At 38.2% G+C, this 13,544-nt stretch overlaps 1 protein-coding gene across 1 annotated transcript in view; it reads left to right on the forward strand.

The window, feature by feature from the left end:
• Positions 1 to 294: 294 nt before the first annotated feature.
• Positions 295 to 13,544, forward strand: part of LOC124105457 (peroxisomal bifunctional enzyme) — a 33,213-nt gene continuing 19,963 nt past the window's right edge. Inside the window, exons 1-3 of the mRNA XM_046462619.2 lie at positions 295 to 440; positions 7,213 to 7,316; positions 11,022 to 11,194. Coding sequence (XP_046318575.1) covers positions 367 to 440; positions 7,213 to 7,316; positions 11,022 to 11,194 — 351 coding nt within the window. The 5' untranslated portion in view covers positions 295 to 366. The remainder of the gene's footprint in view (positions 441 to 7,212; positions 7,317 to 11,021; positions 11,195 to 13,544) is intronic.

Below are 13,544 nucleotides of genomic sequence, written 5' to 3' on the forward strand. Positions count from 1 at the left end.
CCAGCTACCTGGTACCTATCCCAACACATCAGGATTGTGAGGATGGATACTGGGATGAGGATTGCTTGGCCAAATCCAAGCGCTAGAACTTGGACGGAGGAGCCCTCGCTTCTGCGCTAGGGATTTGCGAAGCGAATGGTAATTCCGCCTTCCACAGGACAGGAGCCAGCGAAGAAAACAAGGCCAGGAGCGTTGCCAGAGCTGGGGCGTGGTGATGGTAGGGTGTCCCGGGAAGGAGTTGCCGGTGCGAGCTGGACTGCTGACTGGAGGAGGCCGTGGGGCGGCGGGAGGCGGAGCCCGGGCACGCCTGCACAACTGGCCGTGCCTTGGGGCGGGAGGCACTAGCAACGTAGGCAACGCAGGGAAATGGCTGAGTACTTGCGACTGCCCCACTCCCTGGCGCTGATCCGCCTCCGAAACCCGCCGGTCAACGCGATCAGGTAACGGGCGTCGCTGGTCTGTGGGTCTGCAACCTTTGACTCTCCCTGCTGGTTGAAACTGAAGACACTAACAGTAGGGGCCATGGCTCACAACAGGGTCTTTTATTTATTTATTTTTTTAATTTTTTTTTTTATTGGTTGTTCAAAACATTATAAAGCTCTTGAAATATCATATTTCATACATTAGATTCAAGTTGGTTATGAACTCCCAATTTTACCCCAAATACAGCTTGCAGAATCACATCGGTTACACATCCACATTTTTACATAATGCCCTATTAGTAACTGTTGTATTCTGCTACCTTTCCTATCCTCTACCATCCCCCCTCCCTCCCCTCCCATCTTCTCTCTCTACCCCATCCACTGTAATTCATATCTCTCCTTGTTTATTTTCCCATTCCCCTCACAACCTCTTATATGTAATTTTGTATAACAATGAGGGTCTCCCTCCATTACCATGCAATTTCCCTTTTCTCTCCCTTTCCATCCCACCTCATGTATCTGTTTAATGTTAATCTTTTCTTCCTGCTCTTCCTCCCTGCTCTGTTCTTAGTTGCTCTCATTATATCAAAGAAGACATTTGGTATTTGTTTTTTAGGGATTGGCTAGCTTCACTAAGCATAATCTGCTCTAGTGCCATCCATTTCCCTGCAAATTCTATGATTTTGTCATTTTTTAGTGCTGCGTAATACTCCATGGTGTATAAATGCCACATTTTTTTTTATCCATTCATCTATTGAAGGGCATCTGGGTTGGTTCCACAGTCTAGCAATTGTGAATTGTGCTGCTATGAACATCGATGTAGCAGTATCCCTGTAGTACGCTCTTTTAAGGTCTTCAGGGAAAAGTCCAAGAAGGGCAATAGCTGGGTCAAATAAATCAACAAATGGGACTTACTTAAACTGAAAAGTTTTCTCTCAGCAAGAGAAACAATAAAAGAGGTAAATAGGGAGCCTACATCATGGGAACAAATTTTTACTCCTCACACTTCAGATAGAGCCCTAATATCCAGAGTATACAAAGAACTCAAAAAATTAAACAATAAGAAAACAAATAACCCAATCAACAAATGGGCCAAAGACCTGAACAGACACTTCTCAGAGGAGGACATACAATCAATCAACAAGTACATGAAAAAATGCTCACCATCTCTAGCAGTCAGAGAAATGCAAATCAAAACCACCCTAAGATACCATCTCACTCCAGTAAGATTGGCAGCCATTATGAAGTCAAACAACAACAAGTGCTGGAGAGGATGTGGGGAAAAGGGTACTCTTGTACATTGCTGGTGGGACTGCAAACTGGTGCGGCCAATCTGGAAAGCAGTATGGAGATTCCTGGGAAAGCTGGGAATGGAACCAACAGGGTCTTTTAACCGAAGTTGGCTGGGTTATGCTTGACCAGGTAAGCCGGGTGGAGGAAACTGCGAGTGATGGAACTGAGCGGTGGAGAGGGGCGTGCTAAACCTTTCTGCTTGCTTGCAACATCTACTTCTCAAACTTTCAGTTGCAAAGTTCTTGGGTTAGTGCAGGACCATGATCCAAAGCTCCAGGTGTCCTACAGTAAAGGGGCTAGATAAAGTAAAAGGGATGGGGGACTTGCTCTGTGGTAGAGACTTGCCTAACTATGCGTGAGGCCCCGGTTCATCCCTGGCCCAACAGAAAATAGAAAGACACATAAAATAAAGTAAGACCCAGTGAATGCCAACACAGTGAGTAAAGGAGATTTGTCTGGGTAGAAAACACTAAATTATTTCTCTTGATCTGTTCTAAACCTCAGGGCCAGAGAGCTTCCTTAGAGGATCTATTCCGAGTAACCACTATGTAGCATTTTCTGAAAAATTACATTTTAACTTCTTTAATTTAATTTAATTTATTTCTGCAGTGCATGTAGAGCGTTACTTTAAAAGTAAGACCAAAACTCCCAGTTTGAAAATTGATGAAGTTCATTTGGTGTGGTTCTTCTAGATCTCTGAATAAAGCCACCCATCCTCTGAGAGTCAGATTAGTGAAAATTATAATTTACAAAGAATATAATGAATAGATAGAAAGGTCTTTGATGAAATTCTCATTATGTGTTGCGGGAGCAAATAGAGATGAAAAGAGACCTGATAATTTTAACTGAGCTTTTATCCTATTGTCGTTGTATTGGACTTTCAGTCTTAGTTTTAATATTACCCTTCTTATGTGAAGGTAGGTTAATTATACAAAAAGAGAAGAAATTAAATCACAAATCTGTAATTGTCATTCCCATAAAAATGTAAAATATCCATTATGTTGGTTTTGACAAACATGTAAGTAATATGATTCCATAGCCCTTTGGACTGTGCACTGATTGGATTATTAAATATTAGGATTCTGCTGCTACTGGAGTTTCTGCTCATAATGGACAGCTATTCCCATCAAGAACTTAGGGGGAAAAAAAGGTTTCATAGCCTAATACTCATAACTAGCAATGTTTTGTGAAAACTGCTTGATATATTTCTGGCATTTAACCTGATAGCCCCTCTACCCACCCAGGAGTAATGTATATACTTACCTCACAAAGTTGTTGTGTGGAGCCAGGCATAGTATTCATGCCTGTAGTTTCAGTTACTTGGGAGGCTAAGGTAGGAGGCTTGCAAGTTTGAGGCTAACCTCAACAACTTAGTGAGACCTTGTCTCAAAACAAAATTAAAAAATTAGTGAGGTTGCAGCTCACTGGTAGAGCACCCCTGGATTCAATCACAAAAAATAAAAAAATACATAGTCGTGAGGATTAAATGATATGAAGGTTTTAAACTTCCTGTTAGTGAGAAGGCTTGTTACAAGCCCTTATCAGCAGACCTGATGCCCAGGATCCACTTCTGCTTTATCAAGAATTACTCCACTTGGGAACAGATCCTTTCCTGTCCTTATTCATTTATCTTTCTCTGACCTTTTATTTTAGTTGGGGTACACATGCTGGTGTTCACCAAGTTTAACAGGTCCTTTTTTTTTTCTTTTTGAAAGTTTTTTCTTCTAGGCTCACTGAGAGATTCTTATTTGAATAATAATTTGTTTTTGCTCAATTTAAATCTATAATTTCTAATTTAGCCAGCCATGTTTCCTTATTTTGGTGTCAGCCCCATTCATTGAGTGTAGGATGTGCCTAAATCCTAGGCCTATTCATTACAGAGAACAGAGATGACCCAAAATTTACCCAGAACAATGGCTGTAAGAAATCTCACGTTGTACAGGACTCAAGATATGCATACCTGCCTGCACATGCAAAACAGAAAAGAAAGTTTCCTGAAACTAGTCCTATCCTTTCATAGTATATAATTGGGGAAATTCTATTTTCTTTCTTAAAAAAAAGAAAGGGGGGCTGGGATTGTGGCTCAGTGGTAGAGCGTTCACCTAGCATGGGCAGGACCCAGGTTCGATCCTCAGCACCACATAAAAATAAAGGCATTGTGTTGTGTCCATCTACACCTAAAAAATAAATATTAAAAAAAAAGAAAGGAAAAAGAAAAGAAAAGGAAAAAAAAAAAGCTGGTAACAAGCCACTAATTGATTTGATGAACTTTGGAAAAACAAACAAACAAACAAACAAAAAGAGAGAGAGAGAGGGAGGGAGAGGTGTGAGAAAAGGCCAAGACCTGCTCTGACAAAGAACTTGAAGCCTCGTGGTCAGCACTCAGGAATGTCATCTTCCCCCACACTCCATGCTCCACACCTGGCTGTGTTAAGATGGGGAAAATACTTTCTTAGCCCATGTGACCTTTACCTTACGGGGAAGCTGTGGTCCCTGTCAGTCAGCAGAATCTAGTAAAACTGTTACAGCCATTTTCCTTTTTTATCACCACCCCCACCCCCCTTTTTAAATATATTTTTTAGTTGTTGATAGACCTTTATTTAATTTATTTATATATGGTGCTGAGAATAGAACCCAGTGCTTCATATATGCCAGTCAAGTGTACTACCACTGAACCATAGTCCTAGCCCCTCCCCCTGTTTTTTGAGTTTTTCAAAATTAACAAGAACATAAATAAAACAGGAAGGCTTGATTGGAATGAGAAAAGCTAGTCTTCTTTCCTCAGTGACCATGATGAAGATAATTTTGGCTCATTTTGTGGTCATCCTTTAACCCAGAAGAAAATACAGTCAGCTCTCTATATCCCCTGCCATTCAACTGTGGATAGAAAATGTCTTTTGGTACATGATGGTTGAGTCTCTAATAAATATGTAGTCTTTTTCTTCTTGTCATTATTTCCTGAACAATGTGGTGTAATATGTATTTACAAAGCATTTACATTTTGTTGGGTATACTAAGTAGTCTAGAGATGAGTAGGTTATGTACAAATCCTACCATTATTTTATATAAGGGACTAAGCATATGAGAAATTTGGTATTCTAGTTGGGGTGGGTAATTCTTTTTTTTTTTTTAATTTTTTATTGTGGGTTGTTCAAAACATTACAAATTTCTTGACATATCATATTCCACACTTTGATTCTAGTGGGTTATGAACTCCCACCTTCACCCCATACACAGATTGCAGATTCACATCAGTTACACATCCATTGATTTACAAATTGTCATACTAGTGTCTGTTGTGCTCCGCTGCCTTTCCCATCCTCCACCCTCCCCCCTCCCCACCTCTCCCCTCCCCTCCCCTCCTCTCTCTCTACCCCCTCCACTGTATAACCCTGAGGGTCTCCTTCCATTACCGTGCAATTTACCTTCTCTCTCCCTTTCCCTCCCACCTCTCATCCCTGTTAAATGTTAATCTTCTTCTCCTGTTCTTCGTCCCTACTCTGTTCTTAGTTACTTTCCTTATATCAAAGAAGACATTTGGCATTTGTTTTTTAGGGATTGGCTAGCTTCACTTAGCATAATCTGCTCTAATGCCATCCATTTCCCTGTAAATTCTATGATTTTGTCATTTTTTAATGCAGAGTAATACTCCATTGTGTATAAATGCCACATTTTTTTTATCCATTCGTCTATTGAAGGGCATCTAGGTTGGTGGTGGGTAATTCTTGGTACCAGTTTTCCATACATACCAAGAGAATTGCATGCATATGCCTTATGGATTTTTCAATATTACATAATGGTGTAGTATCTGTTTTCATAGTCAGATTTGACTTTTAATTAACTGGTGGAAAGCAAGTGGTATTATTTGACTTCATCTAGGTTAAGAGGTGAAAATTAAGGAAGTAGAAGATAATTATCTTATAAGAGAGCAAGTATCTCTTTTATGCTCTGAAGTTTTAACTCATAGTTGCTGGTTTTAACAATAAGGGGTTTACAGAGGTTTGTTGTTTGTTTTAAGATTGTTTTCTCTCTGTATACAGAGATTACCCAAAATACTGAGAATTTTAAGGCAAAACTGATTATGGTCTGCTTCTATCATTTTTTTAGGCAGTTTTTTACTATGTTTTGTAGTTCTCCCTTGCTAGATCTCTTGGCCCTATTAATCATGTGATTTATGGAAATTTTCCTCTCCTTGATTTTTATGACTTATGTTTCATTGGTGCTGGATCACTGTGCTAGGACCCCCTGTGTCTTAAATGAAGACATATCCAGAGAATTTGCCCTCAGTTTACATTGCTTTTCATTTAGTGGACTCATCCAGTCTTGGCTTTATCTGTCTTCTCTGGATGACTTCCTCATATACCGAAATTTGGCAAATTTTGCTATACATGCCCTCACATTGCCTTTATACCTTAAATTATCTACGATTAGATCAAATTTTAGTGGTAGAAAACTGATAGTAATAATGAATTAAACAAGCGAAAATTTTCTCTCACAGCAGTATCCTGGAATGGTATTGATACTCCACGAACATTCATCCCCCCAATTCTCTCTTTTGCTCTGTTATCCTCAATACTTGACTTCTACCTGTTGGTCCAATAAGGCTGCTTCTCATCTAGCTATCACATCTGCCTTCCTGTCAAGAAAAGGGAGGGAAGAAAAAAAGAGGAAAGCATACCCAGTCCTTTAGGAACTCTTCCCCAAAATCGCATAAATATGATTCCATCTAATTGACCAGAACTTAAAGCCTTGAGCAGAACTTACTTAAAGCAGGGTGGAAAATGTAGTCTTTTTGGGGGATATCATGTAATCTCTTAAAATGTAGGCATTTTCATAATCTGGAGGAATGGGTAGCTGAGGTAACTAGCAGCTTCTGCCACATCTCCTGGGCCATTTCTCTGCTATTTTCCTTCTGTTTCTGTCAGCATGGCAAATTAAAAGTAACGTGCTTGCCTTTGAACTTCCCCACCACTTTTTTTTTTTAATATTTGTTTGTTGTCAATGGACTTTATTTTATTTATTTATATACAGTGCTGAGAATTGAACCCAGTGCCTCACTTATGCTAGGCAAGTGCTCTACCACTGAGCCACAATTGCAGCACCCCCATCACTTTCTTTGTACTTTTAGTGTAGCACTTACCTTACTGCACTTTACATGATAGTTGTATAGGTTTATCAGGTAATCCCTTGCATTTTTCTATATTAAGTGTAAGAATATATTAAAATTGGTTAGTGCTGATTCTAAGTGGTTAACATTAGAGCAGAGTGGAAGAAAATAATATTACTCTTCAAGGGGACTCATTTAATTCTCTCACTGCTTAATTCACAGTAGACATACTGTATGATGAAAAAATTAGTGAAAGCCTTAATGGTAAGTTTCTATGGCTTTTATACAATGTGCATGTGATTAATTTTTTAGGATTAAGAAAGGAAAAACTCTGAGATGGCAGAACTTTAATTATGAATAATATGCATCATGTAAATTTTTTTCTTTTAGTTTGGCTGTACTCAATGGAATAAAAGAGGGACTAAAGAAAGCCATATCCGACCATACAGTAAAAGCCATTGTGATATCTGGAGAAAATGGAATATTCAGTGCAGGTAACATTTGTCTGACACTCTCCCATTATCTATAGAATCTAGTCACAGACTGAGATCCACACTGCATTAGCTGTCCCTCTAGGTAATAATACGAGTAATAAAGTAATGTGGGTTGTAGATACAGGAGACTAGAGTGGGACTGAGAAACACTGTGGAGAAAGGGACAGGTCCCAAGTGAGACCCAGAGAAGACTCTGGCTTTGTCTCTTTTTTATTGAGTTGAGACTTTGGTGAACATTTAGTTCAGGCTTGATGGCCGTGATACCTGCTGCTATACACATGCTGATGCATATACTGGCTTTGCACATCTCCACCATATCTCCATAATCTCCTGAACATCAACTTCTCTATCTATGAAGTAGGGACAGTAATGTCTATGTTAGGGGTGTTTGAGAGGTTCAGTGAGATGCCTTCTCTGAACTCTCTTCATGCAGCATCTACACACAGAAGGTGATCAGCAAGGGTTACTGTTCATACATAGTCTTGAAATGAAGTTCTTTTTCCTTCTGGTGGGCACCCACCTCAGTGCCTGTGGCACTGCTTTATTGGGTCATTGTCTGAAGATGCTCAGATGTGGCAATAATATCTGAAGTGGTGATTTATTTAATGATATAGTACCTCTTCCTTTTTTCCCCAATGTATGTATGGAATTCTTTGACAAAAGGCACATGGATATTAAGGTTTGGTGAATTTTTCCTACTAGGGCTATGTAAGTTATTTATTAATTATAATGAAGATAGTAGTAGTGTTTACATGTTATATTTTAAGCTGAGTAAATCCTACATTCCCCATTTACAGATGAGAAGGGTGAGGTGAGAATTGACCAGCTATGAAATGGCTTACTCACTGTATACCTAAACTATTTTTATCTTCTTTTTATTTATTTATTTATTTATTTATTTTGGTGGTGCTGAGGGTTGAACCCAGTGCCTCACACGTGCTGGGTAAAGCACTCTACCACTGAGCTATGCCTCCAGCCCTGGACACTTATACCTGATGGGCAGCTAACATGATGACTTTGGGGCACAAAAAGTGAGATCAGAATTATGAGAACTTTATATTTTATTGTAAGAAAGAGGTGGAAGGGGCTGGGGTTGTGGCTCAGTGATAGAGCATTTGCTTAACATGTGCCGGGCCCTGGGTTCGATCCTCAGCAGCACATATAAATCAATAAAATAAAGGTATTGTGTCCAACTACAACTAAAAAATAAATATTAAAAAAAGAGAAAGAGGTGGAAAATACAGAAAGTAATTAGAATTTGTGAGCAGAAAAAATTATTCTTCTAGAAGAACATTAGAAATTCTCAAAGTTAACATAATGGACAGGTCTAGTATAGTGTACTCAAACATTGGAAAATATGCGTTTTTCTTAAATACATGTACAAAAATTAAGCAGGTCCTAAGTACTTGAGAGGCTAAGGCAGGAGGATGGCAAGTTCGATACCAGTCTTAGCAAATTAGTGAGACGCTGCCTCAAGGTAAAAGATAAAAAGGGGTAGGGGTTTAACTCAATGGTATTGTATCCTTGGGTTCCATCTCCAATACTAAAAAAAAAAAAAAAAAATACTGAGCAAGGAAGGCCTGGATCATCAAAGTTTGTCTTAGGCTTAGGTATAGCCAGTGATAGAGCTTGTGTTTCATGTTCTCCAGGCCTTGGGTTTACACTCCAGCACCAAAAAGAAAAAAGAAATCCGTATGCAACAAAATGAAACTAAACCCCTCTCTCTCACCATGCACAAAACTCAATTCAAAATGGATCAAGAACCTAGGAATAAAACCAGGGAACCCTGCGTCTAATAAAAGAAAAAGTAGACCCTAATCTCCATCATGAGGGATTAGGCCCCAACTTCCTTAATAAGACTCTTATAGTGCAAGAATTAAATCAAGAATCAATGAATGGGGTGGATTCAAACAAAAAAAGTTTCTTCTCAGCAAAAGAAACAATCTGTGAAGTAATTAGAGAGCCTACATCTTGGGAGCCAATTTTTACCTCTCACACATCAGATAGAGCATTAATCTCTGAGGTATATAAAGAACTAAAAAAACTAAACACACACACACAAAATAACCCAATCAATAAATGGGCCAAAGACCTGAACAGACACTTCTCAGAAGATGATATGCAATCAATTAACAAATATATAAAAAAGTTCAACATCTCTAGCAATTAGAGAAATGCAAATCAAAACTACTCTTAAGATTTCATCTCACTCCAATCAGAATGGCAGCTATTATGAAGACAAACAACAATAAGTGCTGGCAAGGATGTAGGGAAAAATGTACACTCATACACTGCTGGTGGGATTGCAAATTGGTGCAGCCAAGATAGAAAGCAATATGGAGATTTCTTGGAAAATTGGGAATGGAACCACCATTTGACCCAGCTATCCCTCTCCTTGGTCTATACCCAAAGGACTTAAAAACAGCATAGTACAGGGACACAGCCACATCAATGTTTATAGCAGCACAATTCACAGTAGCTAAATTATGGAACCAACCTAGATGCCCTTCAGTAGATGAATGGATTAAAAAATGTGGCATTTATACACAATGGAATATTACTCACCAATAAAAGAGAATAAAATCATGGCATTTGCAGGTAAATGGATGTTTATCTGATATAAGGAGGCTGATTCATAGTGGGGTAGGGAGTGGGAGCATGGGAGGAATAGACAAACTCTAGATAGGACAGAGGGGTTGGAGGGGAAGGGAGGGGGCATGGGATTAGAAATGATGGTGGAATGTGATGATCATTACTATCCAAAGTACAGGTATGAAGACACAAATTGGTGTGAATATACTATGTATACAACCAGGAAAAATTATGCTCTATATATGTATATGAATTGTAATGCTTTCTGCTGTCATATATAAATTAAAAAATTATATAAAAAGAGTTTATGATATTTTTTAAGATTTTACAGTATTCTTTCAATATTAAATATATTTATCAAACTTTACTTAATTCTCACATCAGTCATTTAAGATAGGTCATGAGACAAAAGATTCAATAACTTACTTAATGTCATAAAACCAATTACATGTATGCATAGGGAAAAGACTAAGAATTTGCCAAGTCTTAAATTATTATTTCTGTGTGGTGATATTTAGGGTGATCCATATGTTCTTTATAATTTTGTACATTTTTCAACTTCCCAAAATGCATGTGTTATTTTTATAATCAGGAAAAGCAAGAAATATTGTTATTTTCACCAATCATAAAAAAAATTTATCAAGGTATAATTCTAAGCCAGTTGATTAACACAGCTCACAAATATGTATACATTTTACCCTGACATTTTGTATTATGGCTCATGATATTAGCAAAGATAAGAGACTAAATTTCTGTGAATAAGGTTGATAAACAGATAATGCAAAAAACCAGAGGCCAACTCAGTCTCAGAATGATGGTCTTGGGTGGAGACCCCTGTGTTCCTTCTCTGATATTTTAAATTTGCCTAGAGCTAGAATTGCTAGGTAGTATATGGAAAGACAGATCTTAGAATGTTACAGGGTTCATGGTAGATATTTAAAGATCTCATTTTGTTCTACATCTCTCAAACTACTTGTTTCATGTGTCTCCAGCCTGAGGACAAAGTGTCTCCTGGGCCCAAAGAGATCTCAAGGTGATCAGGTCCCTACATATTAATAACAGAAACATGTATCCTTCTCAGCCATCTTTTCTCCTTGTCTTTATGTCCTGTAGGTGTGGATATCCGCAGCTTCAGCACTCCTGGATTCTCTGGCGTTGATTTGGGAAGTTTAGTAGATGAAATACAGAGATACCAGAAGCCAGTGGTAGCTGCTATCCAAAGTGTGGCCTTAGGAGGGGGACTGGAGCTGGCCTTGGGCTCTCACTATAGGATTGCTCACGCAAAGGTAACAGCTAAGCCTCCATGTGGAGGTTGGTGTGGAGCTTTTCTTCCGAGCAAGTTCTAACTGTAGCCATGAGCATCAGAAGTGGGCACTTTGAATGGTTAGCTCTCTGGTTAACAAGTCCTGGGTATCTCCAGCACTGGTGCTGAGCTGTCCTGTAGGGGTTCAGCTATTGTTTGGGGGCTGAAATACTTGCATTCTGGTTGGTAAATAGCTGCTGCTCTGAGCCTTCTGTCTCTTTGCTTCCCTTAACCTCTCCAGGATTCACTAACTAAAGGGAACCTCCATTCTTTTGTACTTCCTACAGGCTTTTTCCCTATGTAATGTTTTTTATAGTCCACCCTCCCTTGTTACTAAAAAAATAACATCGGGATTTTATTATATGTGGTTTATACTCTCTTACAAATATATTGATATCATATTTATTTCGTTATTAAACATTCTTTATCTTGCCTTGTTTTCTGTTTTTATTTGAGGGGTTGGGTTTGTGTGTGCATGTGTATGTATGTATGTATGTGTGTGCATGCACACACATTACAGGGGATGAACCCAGGTCCTAAGCGTTCCTAGGAAGGTGCTCTACCACTGAGCCATATCCCTTGTTCCATCTCTACCTTTAAATTAAAGAGTTTATTTTATTTATTTATTTTTTTGAGAGAGAGAGAGAATTTTTTTAATATATTTATTTTTTAGTTTTCGGCGGACACAACATCTTTGGTTGTATGTGGTGCTGAGGATCAAACCCGAGCCGCACGCATGCCAGGCGAGCGCGCTACTGCTTGAGCCACATCCCCAGCCCTAAATTAAAGAGTTTAATATATGCTTACATTTACTATATTTACTGATATGGAAAAATTAACTTCTGACATTTTTCTCTTTGTTTTCTGCATTTTATGTCTTTGTTCCTTAGTTCCTTGGTTGATACTTTCACTTGTGATTAACAGGTATTTTTCTAGTGTGCCCGGTTAATTGTCCTCTGATATCTTTTAATGTATTCTTTTGAGTTATTTTCTTAGTGGTGATGGCCTTAGTGATTGTAATTAATATCCCAATTTATAAAAGTCTAGCTCAGATTTATATTAATTTATTTTCAATAGTATGTAAACATTTTCTCCACTATAGCTGTTACCCACCCCTTTATGCAGTTACTGTCCCAAATTATAAGTTTATACATTGGATGCTCATCAGTATGTTTATGCTTATTGTTTTTGTAGTGGTCTTTTAAATGTGATGATAAAAATGGATTGCAGGGGGTGGAATTCTGGCTCAGTGGTAGTGTGCTTGCCTGGCGTACATGAGGCCCTGGGTTCAATCCTCAGCACCACATATATGTAAATAAAATTTTTTAAAAAACCATTGACAACTAAAAAAATATTTAAAAAAATGGATTGCTAACAAGGAAATGTTAGCACTGTCTTTTATGTTTATCTACATAGCTGTGCTTTACCAGAGTCCTTTGTTTTTTCATGTAAATTCTAGTTACTCTCAAGTATCCTTTCATACCAGCTGAAAGGATTTGTTGTAGGACTGGACTGCTAGCAATGAATTCAGTTTTTATTTACCTGGGAAGGTGTTAATTTTGCCTTTCTGCCTATTCTGGGTAGTTGATATAAATGAGTTCATACAATATGTGGTCTTTCATGACTGGTTTCTTTCATTTAGCATAATGCTTTTATGGTTCATCCATATGGTGGCATGAATCAGTTCATTGTTCCTCTCTAGTATTGAATAATATTCTGTTGTATGGCTATACCACATTTTATTTATCCATTTATCAGTTAAAGGATGTTTCAGTTGCTTCTATTTTTTTTTTTTTTTTATGAACAATGATGCTTTGAAAACACGCATAAGAGATTTTTGTGGGCTTATGTGTTCATTGCCCTTGGATTTATACTACGTGACCTTGCTGGGTCACATGATAAATCCACGTTTAACTTTTGAGAAATTGCCAAATTGTTTTCCAAAATTTCTGCACATTTTACCTTTTTGTCATCCATGTATGAGTGTTCTGTCTTCTCCACATTGTCTGCCTTTTTTCTTGTATTCATTCTAATGGGTGTCAAGTTGTATCTCGTTTTGTGCTTTAGGTTTGCATTTCCCTGATAGTTAGTGATATTGAGCATCTTTTCATGTGTTGATTGGGGCATTTTATCCCTTCTTTAGAGAGATCCTTTGTCCAGTTTTAATTGATTGTCTTTTTATTTGGAGTTATGAAAGTTCTTTGTGTATTCTGGATACAAGTCCTATATCAGATCTATAATCTGCCAATACTCTCTCCCATTCTGTGAGTTTCCTTTTCCTTTACCTATGCTTCCTGGCTCTTGCAAGTTCCCAGAAAGCTTTTCCTGAAGGA

The sequence above is a fragment of the Marmota monax genome, unplaced genomic scaffold (assembly GCF_021218885.2).
Source record: "Marmota monax isolate L192 unplaced genomic scaffold, Marmota_monax_Labrador192_F-V1.1 WCK01_AAM20220418_F8-fsc00100, whole genome shotgun sequence".
Classification (NCBI taxonomy): domain Eukaryota; kingdom Metazoa; phylum Chordata; class Mammalia; order Rodentia; family Sciuridae; genus Marmota; species Marmota monax.